At 40.1% G+C, this 13461-nt stretch overlaps 1 protein-coding gene across 1 annotated transcript; it reads left to right on the top strand.

Annotated features, from left to right (window-relative positions):
- The first annotated feature begins 7984 nt into the window (after window positions 1-7984).
- arid6 (AT-rich interaction domain 6) lies at window positions 7985-13461 on the top strand. The gene is made up of 6 exons (XM_065965578.1): window positions 7985-8149; window positions 8755-8911; window positions 9570-9622; window positions 10201-10298; window positions 10389-10545; window positions 10630-13461. The coding sequence occupies exons 1-6, from the start codon at window positions 8123-8125 to the stop codon at window positions 11983-11985; spliced, it is 1848 nt and encodes a 615-aa protein (XP_065821650.1). The 5' UTR covers window positions 7985-8122; the 3' UTR covers window positions 11986-13461.

The raw sequence follows: 13461 nt of genomic DNA, 5'->3' as shown, positions 1-13461 counted from the left end.
ACAGACTGGGAGCCAGTGTAAAGTCAAAAACAAAAAGCTCTTTTATTGAGGAATTGTCTGCACTTTTTTTTTCTTACTTTCTCCCATGCAAAGATGTGTCTCACATTACTGGAACACATGATCATGCAGTGGAACATAAACTACGCAGTAAGGGAGGTTTTATGGAGAAGTTATCTGTTCATTAATACCGCTGGAGATGTTCTGGCTGATATTTATGATTGTGGTCGATTCTGACAACCTTGTGCAGTTTCTGCTGCTTGTTACTCCTTTTGTTTTTTTAATGTTTTGAAAAGCCTTGCTCACACTTGCACAAAACTCCTGAAGAATTTCAGCTTGAGCTGCACGTGTGAACGCAAACAGACAATCTGTTTCTCCTGTTTCTCCTAGTATTTTTTACAGAGAAAGTCTCATTGAGCCGATGTGAGAACGCAGCAGGATATAATCAGGAGAATTCACATCGAATGAGTGGGAGGGGATGGTGACATTTTCCCTGCAATCGGTGCTGTGTGCTGAGAAGAAAAATGCTGCAAATCCATCCTGTCTCCTGATTGTTTTTTCTCATCAACAGAAAGAAATATCTGTCTCAGCTACAGAATATTAAACAGTCATTGTTTACTTCGCATTTCTAATCTGACTTTGCATTCTTTATCTTTTTCGGCCACCAGGGGGCTTTAAACATCGAAACTATTTAACTGATGCACTGTATCAAATTTGTAAAATCTTAAGTTGTTGCTGCGTTGTGAAGGATTGATTTGGAGTAGAGAACAAACACAAAGGATTGTTCATAAAGTCACAGCCTGGAGGGGATAGAGCCGTCGTACAACTGGTGGAGCCGTGACAAACTGGCAGCTTGCAGAAGACACAGGTGAGCTGATACAAAGCTGCTCCAAATGAGGTCAAATGTGCTGCAGCTGGGCCAGCAGGTAGCCTGTCCACACCTGCAGCCTCTGCTCCAAAAATTAAGAAAAAAAACAACACAAGGCAAAAGAAACCAATAGTAAAAAAAAACTGAACTAAAAACTAACAATGAAAAGTAAAAAAGCAGAACTTTTTTTGGTAGTTAAGGATTGTACCTGCAATATTTAAACCCCTTTTAAACCAGAAACTCAGAAAGATTATCTGGTGATGTAATCTGCTATGCTATGCGATGCTATGCTATGCTATGTTATGCTATGCTTTGATATGTGATGCTATGATATGTTATGCTATGCTATGCTATGCTATGCTATGCTTTGATATGTGATGCTATGATATGTTATGCTATGCTATGCTATGCTATGTTATGCTATGATATGTGATGCTATGATATGTTATGCTATGCTATGCTATGCTATGCTATGCTATGCTTTGATATGTGATGCTATGATATGTTATGCTATGCTATGCTATGCTATGCTATGCTATGTTATGCTATGCTTTGATATGTGATGCTATGATATGCTATGCTATGCTATGCTATGCTATGTTATGCTATGTTATGCTATGCTTTGATATGTGATGCTATGATGTGTTATGCTATGCTATGCTATGCTATGTTATGCTATGCTTTGATATGTGATGCTATGCTATGTTATGCTATGCTTTGATATGTGATGCTATGATATGTTATGCTATGCTATGCTATGCTATGTTATGCTATGATATGTGATGCTATGCTATGTTATGTTATGCTATGATATGTGATGCTATGCTATGTTATGTTATGTTATGATATATGATGCTATGATATGTTATGCTATGTTATGTTATGCTATGATATGTGATGCTATGCTATGTTATGTTATGCTATGATATGTGATGCTATGCAGTACTGGAGCCTCAAACTGTATTAACTAACACAACAAAGCTGTGGAGGCGTCCATGTTGCTTTTACGACTCGTTGCCTTCTCGTAACTGGAACGCGGTCAACTTGGTGTGAGATCAAATCCCAGCTCTGACGCCGACTTCCCAGGTAAAATGGAACGCACCATTAATACGTACATGTTCGGAGGCTGTAATCCGACCTGTGGCACCTTTCCTGCATCTCTCTCTCTCTCTCCAATTTCTGTCTCGATCAACTGTCCTGTCTCTACGATAAAGGCATTCAAAAGAATCCCAAAATAAATATTTCAAAAATATGATCTGGGTCTTGTTATGCTATGCTATGCTAGTCAATGACTCAAATGACTCTTTTTACAGTAAATATCTCTAAACAGAAAGTTTCTAATCCCACAGTATGCACCAATCAAATTCTGTTTGTTGAACAAAAATTAAAAGCCAACATTTGACTTGGTTGTCAAACAGTGAATTCCAACGCTGGGTGAAAGTATTTTGGCAACGTGAAAGATACCAAAACAAGCATTCAGCTTTAAGCTTTGATCCAGTTTTCAAGGCATGTAATGACCCTCCTGAATGGGCAGGCTTTGTGAGTCATGGTTCTGGATATTTTTATATAAACAAGGAAGTCATTCTTTACCTTGCTAGAGCTGGGTGGGTCTGCTGGCAAAAATATCAGGTTAAACGTAAATCAGTTGTCACATCATTTTACTGTACTTTGACAGTCAGACGTTTGGCTCTGTTACTGTGGTTTACTGGCATGGTGTAGAGGCTGGATTGCTGGGTGTGGTGCCCAGCAGGATATTATTGTCTGCCATGAAAATAAAAAACATCCAGCCTCATCCACCAATCATTTTTAACAACAAATTACAATTCTCTTTTTCATGATTAAAACATTATTTAAAGGGGACATATTATGAAAAATCTACTTCTACAGTGTATCTACTGACCCAAAAAATGTTAAATAAACCCATCCAGTCCTTTGTTTGTGGTCTGCATAAGTCTTACAACACAGAGAAAAATGTTCCGTTTCAAAATTGCTCTCCTTGTGATGTCACAGTGGGACTCTGGTAAAAAAAAAAAAAAAACCCTCCCCTCCCCTGGTATCGCCATCGATGGACTCCACCCCCAGCCTAGAACAAAACTTTTGCACAGGTCCACCATTTTTATTCTCTCTATAGAGGAGTGATGTCTACCAGGAAAACTCAGGGGGGGGGGGGGGGTCATTACATTTAAAGAGACACACACACCAAAACGGAGCGTTCTGAGAGAGCTGGTTTATACAGGGTCACAAACCTCCTCTGGTGCTTGATTCATGTTATATTTTGACCAAAGAACAGCACAGATGTTTCATTTAGACCACAGGGGACTGTTTGAAAAGCGGGGTAATATGTCCTCTTTAATGCATTATTGTCCCTGCATGACCCACTTGCCACTTCTTCTTCTTCTTCGGAGTTTAATGGCGGTTGCATTGCCGCCCCCAACTGGGTATCATAAGCTTCACACAGTGCAACAAAAAAAAATGTATATATATATACAGTGTCCACCCGAAGTGCCCCCTTTCAAATCCTTCACAACATTTTAATTCCTTCTAATTTTCCTTGGATGTCAGTTGCACAGTTTATCACCATGGAGATGAACGTCAGAATTATTTTTTATCTACACAGATAGTTTTGACCTCTTCATCGGTTCTTTCCATTCTTCTTCCATTTCCAAACAAAAATGTTTACCTTTACAGTGAAGACATGATGCATTTTCATTCTCCATATGTCCATACTCTCTGGCCATTGATCTCGCCTCGCTCCTGCTTTTTATTTTGATGACCTTCGATGGCTCGTTTGTATCAGGTGAGCTCAACCAACAGCTGCAGCAAATATCTCCAAGGACCTGTCGCAGTCTACGTCCTGAAAACACTTCTGACTCCTAACATCACACCACTTGTTGACAGATTCTACATTATTATGCAGATGTGTGTTTATAAAGATACATGCTGCCATTTCAGAACCCTGGCTGAACTCTGGAAAAAGCTGCAGATTGATGTGTGAGGTGCACTGATTGAAAACGAGATCCGCCCCTCCCTGTGTATATACACTCTGCAGAGCCCACTCAAAGCTGCTTTGAGTTTGTTTGTTTAACATTGTCGGGAGTAATCCTGTAAATCTCAAAGTCTTCTTGCCTTACAGGCTTCGGTTACAGCAGAAACTCAACACACTGTTCATTGTCTACGTGGTAGCTTTGGAGGAATCAATCACCTTTCCTTCGGCCTGTCCTGCTCTATTTTAGGATCATCATAAACATCCTTACACTCCTTTGTTCTCTTGATCAATATGCATTTTATTGTTTTCTAGGTCACAACCATTTATCGCTTTACCTGGCTGACCTCTTTACTTCCATGGTGCAAACACAGGCTACTTTGCCTTCCAAGCCTAAAGCTAATACAAATGGCCATTTAATCAGACGAGACATAACTGAGAGCACGCCTCATCCGCTCGGGATGATTCAACACAGCAGGCATCCAGTCAGCTACAGAGGATTAATATAACTTTTACCCGTTCATTATTTCTCTAATATCCAGGTCACTGTTTTTTTTTCTTCTTCTTCTTCACATTCTTGTTGTTGTACACAATAAACACAGTGTGACATAATGTGTCTGTGTTGATAAGGGTAGTGCCACACCCAGATAACGCCCATGATATGAACGCCCAAAAACTGACAGGTTTTAAAGCGCCTGATGTTGTCATCCAATGAAAATACACATACTATATCCAGAAATCCATGCAGAGAGGAGAAACTAATTCAGCTTGTTAAAGTTATTCTTCTTCTTCTGCTGCATAACCAATTTTTATTCAAACATTTACTCACTTAGTATTTAGTAAGAGCAGAGTCTAGAGTAGCAGTTTCCCACCCAGTTAGACTACATTTTTTTGAAATTGGACAACAAAATCATGTTGTTGTTTTTTTGTTACACATAGACATCAAAATCACATAATTTCAAAAGTATTTTAAAGCAAATAAACTGTTTTAAAGTCAAGGCACAGTCATGTGTGAACTTGAAACTAACTCTGTTTTTCTGTATAAAACAAAAAAAAAGAAGTGCCTCCAGAAGTGTCTTTTCACATAATTCGGTAACTTTGTGCAGTTTCCACAATAAAGTGTATCCAGGAATTCATGAGAGGAGAAACTATAACGCTGCTTGTTTAAATTTTTCTTTTTTTCTTCTGTTGGACACCCTTTTTTTAAATTTTACTTGAACTGGAGAATATCAGTCACCATGCAGAGATTGTAGATTGAGCAGTTTCCCTCCAAGTTACACTACCTTTTGGCCACTAAATAATTCAATATTTGGAGTCTAAACTGACTCAAGGTCAAGATGCTCTTTAGAGAAACTCCAATGACTTCTTTAAGAAAGACACAACTTTAATCTTGAGGCATGTTTGACCTACAAACAAATGCACCAGGGTTGTTGGGGGATCAGTGACTGGCCCTCGGCAGTAATCGGTAGTTGACCTGGCACCTCTTCAACAACTTCCATGCTTTGGTCCATACTGGGACTTGAACCGGCGCCCCTCCAGTTCCCAATCCAAGTCCCTACAGACTGAGCATCTTACTTTAACCAGAACATTAACTACCAAACAGAGTTTAAAAATTCAGCACTTTCTCTCCCACTAGCTTTCTTTTATTGGTTGTCAGGCCTGCTCGTGTAACCGACAGTCTCTAAATGTATTATGGGAGGTAGAGTCTTCAGTTATCAGGCCCCTTTTCCCTTGGAATCATCTACCAGTCAGGGTCCTGGAGGCTGACACCCTCTTTACTTTTAAGAATAGACTTCTAACATTCCTTTTTGATAAATCTTATAGTTAGGACTGGCGCAGGTATGGACCAGCTCCTAGTTATGCTGCTATAGGCTTGGACTGCTTATTGTTTTTGTAAAGTGTCTTGAAATTACGTTATGAATTGGTGCTATACAGATAAAGATTGATTGATTGATTGATTGATTGATTGATTGATTGATTGAGTGTATAGGCTTCTTTCATTTGGATGTCAGAAAATAGAGATTTATTCGTGGCAAAAGTTGAATGAAAGCTCTGAATATTTATTTTTTTTGTTTTGCCTGGGTTCGGGGTGGGGCTATATGCTTTTTTAAGACACAGGTAGACTTTGGGGGGGGGGGGGACCACTGACTTAGAAGAAGTCATAAACACTCGCTGAAAATATTTTCTGAAACTATCATAACAATAGTTGAGGGGTTTGCCCGATCATACCAATTAGAGGCTGAGGTGTGTTTCATTTGCATGTATATAAAGACAAAGGTACTCTGGTCTGTGTCTAAACATGAATACAACACACAGTCATCAATCAACAATGTCATCTGTTTTAAGTATGAAGTGTGAACCGTGGTCACGTAATTCATGACACGTAACTACCCTTTATTAAACACCAGCGGTTACAACCTGTTCTCCTGCTGCAGGTGTGTAAAGGCAGTGAAGCTAAAAACAGAACGATAATATTTATGTGATGTGACTCGGGCATTCTGTCTAATAAAACGTGATACATGTGACACCTATGATTCACACATGAACGTTGAATTTGAATTGAAGAACTGAAGTTAAAATAAGAACTTGGGTGGATGTATTAGAGCTGTCAGCATTTACTAGTTAATTAATTAAGGTCTGAAAGTAATCCATTAGTAATTTTAATCTGGATTAATCATTTTATGTTATTTTGTCCCTTCAGGCGCACCGTGGATAAGCCTCCGCAGTGTCTCCCTGTAGTCACAAATATGGGTGAATTATTTTTTAAACAGCTCTGTTTTGATTTTGAAATCGATATGTTATCCATAGTTAGGCACGTAGTTGACACAGGTGGGCTCGATGCAACGGTTGTTTCAAGAGGTTTAAAACCTGCCTCAGCTTCCGCTCTAAGCCTGTCGTTAGCATTTCCAACATGGCGGCTGCTGCTGATAAGCCACCGGAGCCCCCTGCCGTAACAGATGGCTGCCGTCACTAAGGCTTCGTCCATTCATATATTTACAGTCATATGTATACATGGGTCAGCGAGGAGGTTCCTGGCCTGAATCCCCGTCGGACAGGGCCTTTCTGTGTGAAGTTTGCATGTTCTCCTCGTGCATGTGTAGGTGCTGTTCTGATGCTTCTTCTTCCTCCCACAGTCCAAAGACATGATCGATAGGTTCATTTGTAGCTCTATAGTGCCCTAAGGTGTGAATGTGAGTGTGGCTGGTTGTCTGTCTCTATATGTCAGCCCTTTGATTGATCAGCTCCAGCCCAGGGTTACCCATGGTAACTGATTTGGTTTGTGACGTTCAGGAAGAGGATGATCTCAATGCGGCAGACGGTTTCCAGTTTTGGGGCCTGAAAATCTTTTCTATTCTTTGTACAGATGACATGGTTTTGTTGGCTTCTTCAGGTTGTGGACTCCAGCTGGCCCTGAACCTGCTGGTCCGGGAACAAAGAGTCCTAAATGATCTCCCAGAACGAAGGAGGGCAAACAGTCTGTGACTACGGTGAGATGTGGCCCTGATGACGCTGCCCTCTGACACCACTTGCACTGGACAGCTTCAATAGATAGAATTGGAGAATCAGTGATGCGTCAGGAAGTTTCCACCATGTTTTCAAAACAGAAGTTTACATCTTTTGATTCAGAAACAATTCTATCATTGTCAGGAATGATGCCAAGCTGTCACTTTCAGAAAACCTGGCTAATAGAGACAAGTATGACATCCATCAACGTTGGCCCCTCTCAAGAGATCCGGCTTAGCAAGCCAAAAGATTTGTATTTGCGAACAGAATTTTCTGCATTTCTTGCTTTCAAACACTTATAATCTTTAATTTGTTGTGCCTGCAGTGATCCTTTTATGACTGCAAGGTGGATATTTTCCCTCTTGAAACTATTTTCTTGATTGCAGTGTAAAGCTTTTATTTGAATGCATAATAAAGACACTAAGCTAACCCTGTAGCTATTTAATTTGAGTGACTATGACACAAAAACTATTTCAAATTCGGCTTTTTTTTTTTTTAAAACACTCCCTGTTATATCCTGCTGTATTTCTGTAAACTGTATTTGGGCTCATGCTGAGGATCAGGTTTGACCTGTCTGACAGTTGAAATCAGGAAGACGTTGGGAGTAAACACCCGTGCTGTCAGTTACCCACATTGTCACACAGATACTTGGCACACAGGTGTGTTACTGACAGTGCGACAGAAGTAACTGGCTGCAGTGATTTCAAGTCTTATTTCACCAGAGCGGAGGACACACTGATTTGTTGCTCGTTCTCATCATAATATGATCCATGCCTGTTCTCGCAATGGAAACACAGGTGAGGAACCGTTCATCTATGACTCTTTATTTGTTTCATATTTATGACGAAGAATTCAGCTAACAGTAGCTCTCTCTTATATCTGTTTTTGTGTAACTACGTCAGAAGAGGAACCAATGAAAATCCAAACCATTATATTTGTGTTTAAAAAGCGTGAAAGTGATGATATTTACAGGAGAGTGCTAAAAAAGCGAGTTCTAAAAAATACAATTGTTGATAACTTATTGAAGGAAAACTACGATTTTTCACTCAAACCGAAACACTCATGACACAGACGTCTAAATTCTGGGTATTTTTATTCCATTTATGTGACAAAACAAGGACAACCAGGTGATGAAAGAGTGCCTTGATGCCGTTTTTGAGTGTCATAGCTTTGGTGCGTTGTCTATAATGGAGAGGTTTACTCCGCTAAGTCGAGTACACACGTGATGTATGATCAGACGTGGAACAATCAATCTTAAAACAAGGAGGCTTTGTCACAGAAGGATCTTAACAAGTGTGTTTGGTCATTTTTAGAGCTGTCAAGATGAGATGTGCGGTTCGTTTTAAAACTGAAATATATTGAACATAAGCAATAAAAATCATCTTTTCCGTTCGATTGGCAGGCAAACATGGAGACGGCACACCAAGAGATCCAAGAGGAGAGGAACAAAGACCCAGCGGAGGAGATCAACGAGAGAGAATTCCTCAAAGATCTCTACGTTTTCATGAAGAAACGAGATACTCCCATCGAGAGAATCCCCAATCTGGGCTTCAAACAAAGTACTTATGAATATTATTCTTTTTATCACAATTTAATAAGCATTTTCTGAGTTTCAGCGAGCTGTTGTGAAATGCATTTTACATATTGAACATAAGAAAACAAACCTCTGTGGTTTTGTTTACCTGCCTGTATAGCTGCCGTTTCATAGATTCACTCATTTAAGTCATTTATTAATACGTTCTAACTGGAAAATAAAATATGTAGAACAGGTAATTTACTCCCATGTTATCCAAAAAAAGGGCAGCTGCTTGACAAAACATGAATACTGTACATAACGAGAATTCTAGATCTTTGCGATAACAACTGTAAGAGCTCATTATCGAGGAAAAACCAGTATTTTTACCCCGAGATAATGAGATAAAATACAAAACAATGATTGACTTGGTATCACTGGAAAATGGAGTAAAGTAAAAGGTTTGAGTGAATGTCCTTTAATAGCTTCTGTAGTAATGGGCTGTTTTACAAAACAAAGAGTTTGAGGTTGTCTTTTAATTTTAGAGAACTACATTTGATTGATACGATATGATACACTTTATTGTCCCCTTGGGGAAATGTGTCTTGGACTCAAATGATCCAAGCTTACCTAAAGATTACAACATTACAACATCCTGATAATTAACTGAATCTGATGATGTCCATTTTTCCATTTTTTTCCAGTTGATCTATATGTGATGTACAAAACTGTCAGAGAAATCGGCGGCTACCACCAGGTAAACCTTTGTTTTCCAAGTTACAACCATTATCACTATGAATTGTTTATAAGTATATTTCATGTTATAAGAGTGCTATTGTACTCATATCATATGCACGCTCTTCTTGTCTTGCCTTTCACTGCTGCATCACTTGTGATTCAATAAATGATTATCTTATCCTAGCAGGTAAACTGAATGTCAAATCTTAGAGAGTGTATTCGTCTAATTTCTTGAATTAAAAAAAACATTCACAAACGTAATAGGTGCATTATGCCTGCTGTTGTACTATTTTTACTTCAAACAAGAAATTCAGGCATTGTTTTTTGCCTGTTATTTCCTCATAATAAGTTGATAATCAGGATTTGTCAGGTGAATGTGGCCTATATTAAGTGTAATGAGATTTTTTATTTCTACAAAAACTTGCTAAGATTGAGTTTTTGCAATGAGACTGTTAAGTTTCTGTGATCTTAATTTTACAAATTCTTAAACTTCAATTTGCAGTAGTAGTAGGATATCCTCCTAGTGATGTGGTTTGAGGCAGGAGTTCAGCCAAATTCCATTAAGGCTGAATAAATAATAATGTCACTATCTTCCAGGTGACTGCACAGCAAATGTGGAAACAAGTGTACAACATGCTCGGAGGAAACCCTCGAAGCACAAGCGCTGCCACCTGCACCCGCAGACACTATGAGAAGTGAGTTTAAGACTGCCACAGGTATTTTTTTTAAAGCCGAGTGGTATGTTTTCTTAATGATCTAATCTGATATTTGTGTTATTGTTACAGGCTGCTTCTGCCATACGAATGCCACAGGAGAGGCATACCCATAAGTCTGTTGCCTCAACATCAGCCAAAGACTTTCCCCTTTGCCAGTTTCTGCAAAGATGAGAGTGATGGCCCGAGACCGGCTAAACGCAGACTGGCATCAATGCCTCTTCAGCAGGTTGGTATTATTTGAACTGGATTCTTTTCATTGGGACACTGCCAATTCCTAAGATGTCTAACGGTCCACTTGTCTTTCCAACAGAGCACGCATAACATCCAGTCAGATCCACATGGGAGGGTCTTCTCTCTGCCGCTCCACTACCCTCCATACTACCGCCCAAGTCACACAGTCCAACCCCCCCATGTCCCTATGTCCTCTCCAGTGTTGACACAACATACACCCCCTGCGCCCCAGCCCTGGTTCGCTTTCAATCCAACTTGTCCAATCCCAACAGAGAGAGCAAAAGAGCCACTGGAGCTTCTGCGCTCCCTCGCAGAACAGTACAAGACCACATCTGGATTGGCTGAGCCTCTAAACCTCAGCGTTAAAGCACCGAGAAAAGAAACCAACAGCAACCCCGTCTCTTCCTTTGCCCCACCTTCGTCGAACAAGAGCCCAAAGTTTCTGAACAAACCGTCCACACTGTACGCTCCTCAGAGTCCACAGGTCAGAAATGAAGGATCTGACGCTTCACAAGATGGCGAGGCTGGAGTAGAAGAAGAAAAATATTCATATCCTTCGAAAGAAAGGGAGGCGCATGTCGTCGATGTAAAACCCATAAGAGCCTCAAGCAGCCCCAGATACGTTCAGACACCTATAAGAGGTGAAGATGCCGCCACGTTGGCACCAAAACCCAGCTCGCAAAAAACAGACTTTGAAATCAAAGAAGAAGCAGAAAGGAACCTAGATGTAAGAGGCCTCAATCTAAATCAAATACTGCCCACCCTCGCCAGAGAGAATGGAGGCAAAATGGAGATTGAGATACCGCTGTCTTTGTTCCATAATTGGCTCAGGTTGTGCGGGTCAACAGCCACAATGCAAGGACATAAGCAGCTTTCGACTCTCCCTTCTCCGGAAGATCAAGGTCATTCTTCTGACACTGATCTGCCCAAAAACCTTACTATTCACAAACAACACCAGAGTCCAGTCCCAGAGGATCTAAGGTTGAGGAAGAGGCACTTGCCAAGCCCCCCAGCACCAACCATCAAGACAACCAGTCCTCCGCTTATTACAGGCCAAATCCCCTTCACCAGCTACAGGCATCTGCCTCCAGGGGGCATTCTGGAACATGCAGCCAGCCAGGATACCTTTCCATTTGATCAACAGAATTTCCAAAAGCCATACATCTCAAAATCTCCAAACTGCTGGGACGTCTTTGAAAGAGACGCCCATGCTGCCCCCGTCAACATGAAAACAGACTCTCATAATTCCCTCGCAGTTCAGCAACACTTTGCAGGCTCTAACTCCTACGATGATGACGACGTAGTCTTGGTAGAAAAGGAGAAGCCAGAGATGCCTCCCTCAGCGTTTGTCATGCTCGGTTCCGGCTCCCATCCTCTGCTGCAACTCACCCCCGAGGAGGTGAGGAAGCTGAAGAAAATCATCTCGAGCTCATAGTGAAGATTGGTTTAGATCATAAGACTGTCACTCTGCAACCCTTCCTACCAGGAATAACATTAGTGTAGAACAAAACTGTTTTCCACGATTGCCAATCTCTGAACCAACTGACAATAATCCATTTTCAGAGGCTTCTGATGTAGCCTGTGGTTATTTATAGATGTGATACCAAACCCAAGTCTTCCTCCTTGGCTTCATACATGGAAAGTTGTCCTGCAAGCAGCAAACGTCTGCTGAAACTTGATCGGACATACTACTCATACTATAAACTGAAACCTTTTGCATATGCTTATGTTGACATTTGTTAATTGAGATTATGTTGTGCCGTCGATGCTGCCTGGATAGTTATCAAAGACATTAGAGAGGATTATTTTTCATATTTAAGGTGGATCACAAAGTGCGAGACTATCATGTAACAGTCTCACACTCTGCCCTTAAGTTTAGATAAGAAAAGGAACTTTAAGATGCTTGGTTTTTTGCGCTCCCCGTGGACAAAGCAGTACCTCTTATCTCCTTGTTGATCTTATCCTGTAGATGTGTAAAGTCTGATTTATGTGTCTGCCTTCAATCTACAGTTTAGCATTCCTGTTGGCACACGTATTTCCTCAAAAATGTAACCACGCGTTGAAACAATGGTTGATTGGTCCGCTGGTTAGCATCAGCTTTCCTGTATTTACATTTCCTGTATCACAATTTTTAAAAAATTACAATAATTGGAGTTTCTTCAACCAACATTATATGCTCACATTCAGTCGCCGTGGTTTCCTGTACACAAAAATGCAGAGAATGTGGCAGAACCAGAAACTGGCAAGGTAACCAGCATAATAAGAAATGCAGTTTAAGTATAAATCAGGCTCAAGTTTTAAGTAATGCTTTAAAAACCAAATATCTCATCCTGCTTTTACCAGTCGAATGCATCACCCAGCGAGAATCTGAGCTGTTGAAAGGATGGAACCTGTTTCTGCAGCGCGCTGTTATTCAATTTTTCTGACACCTACCCTGCAGCAGTGATTACAAGCATTAAGAACTAAATACAGAAGTGATCAATCGTGTCGTAGATGGTCTTGTTTGTTATTGTAGGTCATAAAATGGCAAAAGTATTTATTTCAGTCTGTTTCATAACCACTTTAAAATTACTCACAGGAGGTTTTAAACTTATTTTGTTGATAGGAAATGTACTTTTCTGAATAATGTATCCCTGAATAATGTTTTCTGCGCCCAACTGGTTGTTTATGAACTGAATATCTAGGAGACAGCTGCAGTCCAACACCGCTCTTTTATATGCTTTATTTTTTACTGAGGCCCTGAGCTAAGTATATATTTAAATATATGTAAATAGAATCAAATGAACAGCTTCTGCTAAATGATTATTCATATCAGTAACAAATGTTTATTTAAGCTTAATTTTCTGTACAGAAATCGGATTTGTATTGTTCCTTTTCATACTTATTATAATATAAATAAACTCAAGTCAAA

Source organism: Labrus bergylta, chromosome 17 (assembly GCF_963930695.1).
Source record: "Labrus bergylta chromosome 17, fLabBer1.1, whole genome shotgun sequence".
NCBI classification, from domain to species: Eukaryota; Metazoa; Chordata; class Actinopteri; order Labriformes; family Labridae; genus Labrus; species Labrus bergylta.
This window is presented reverse-complemented; position numbering and strand designations above follow the sequence as displayed.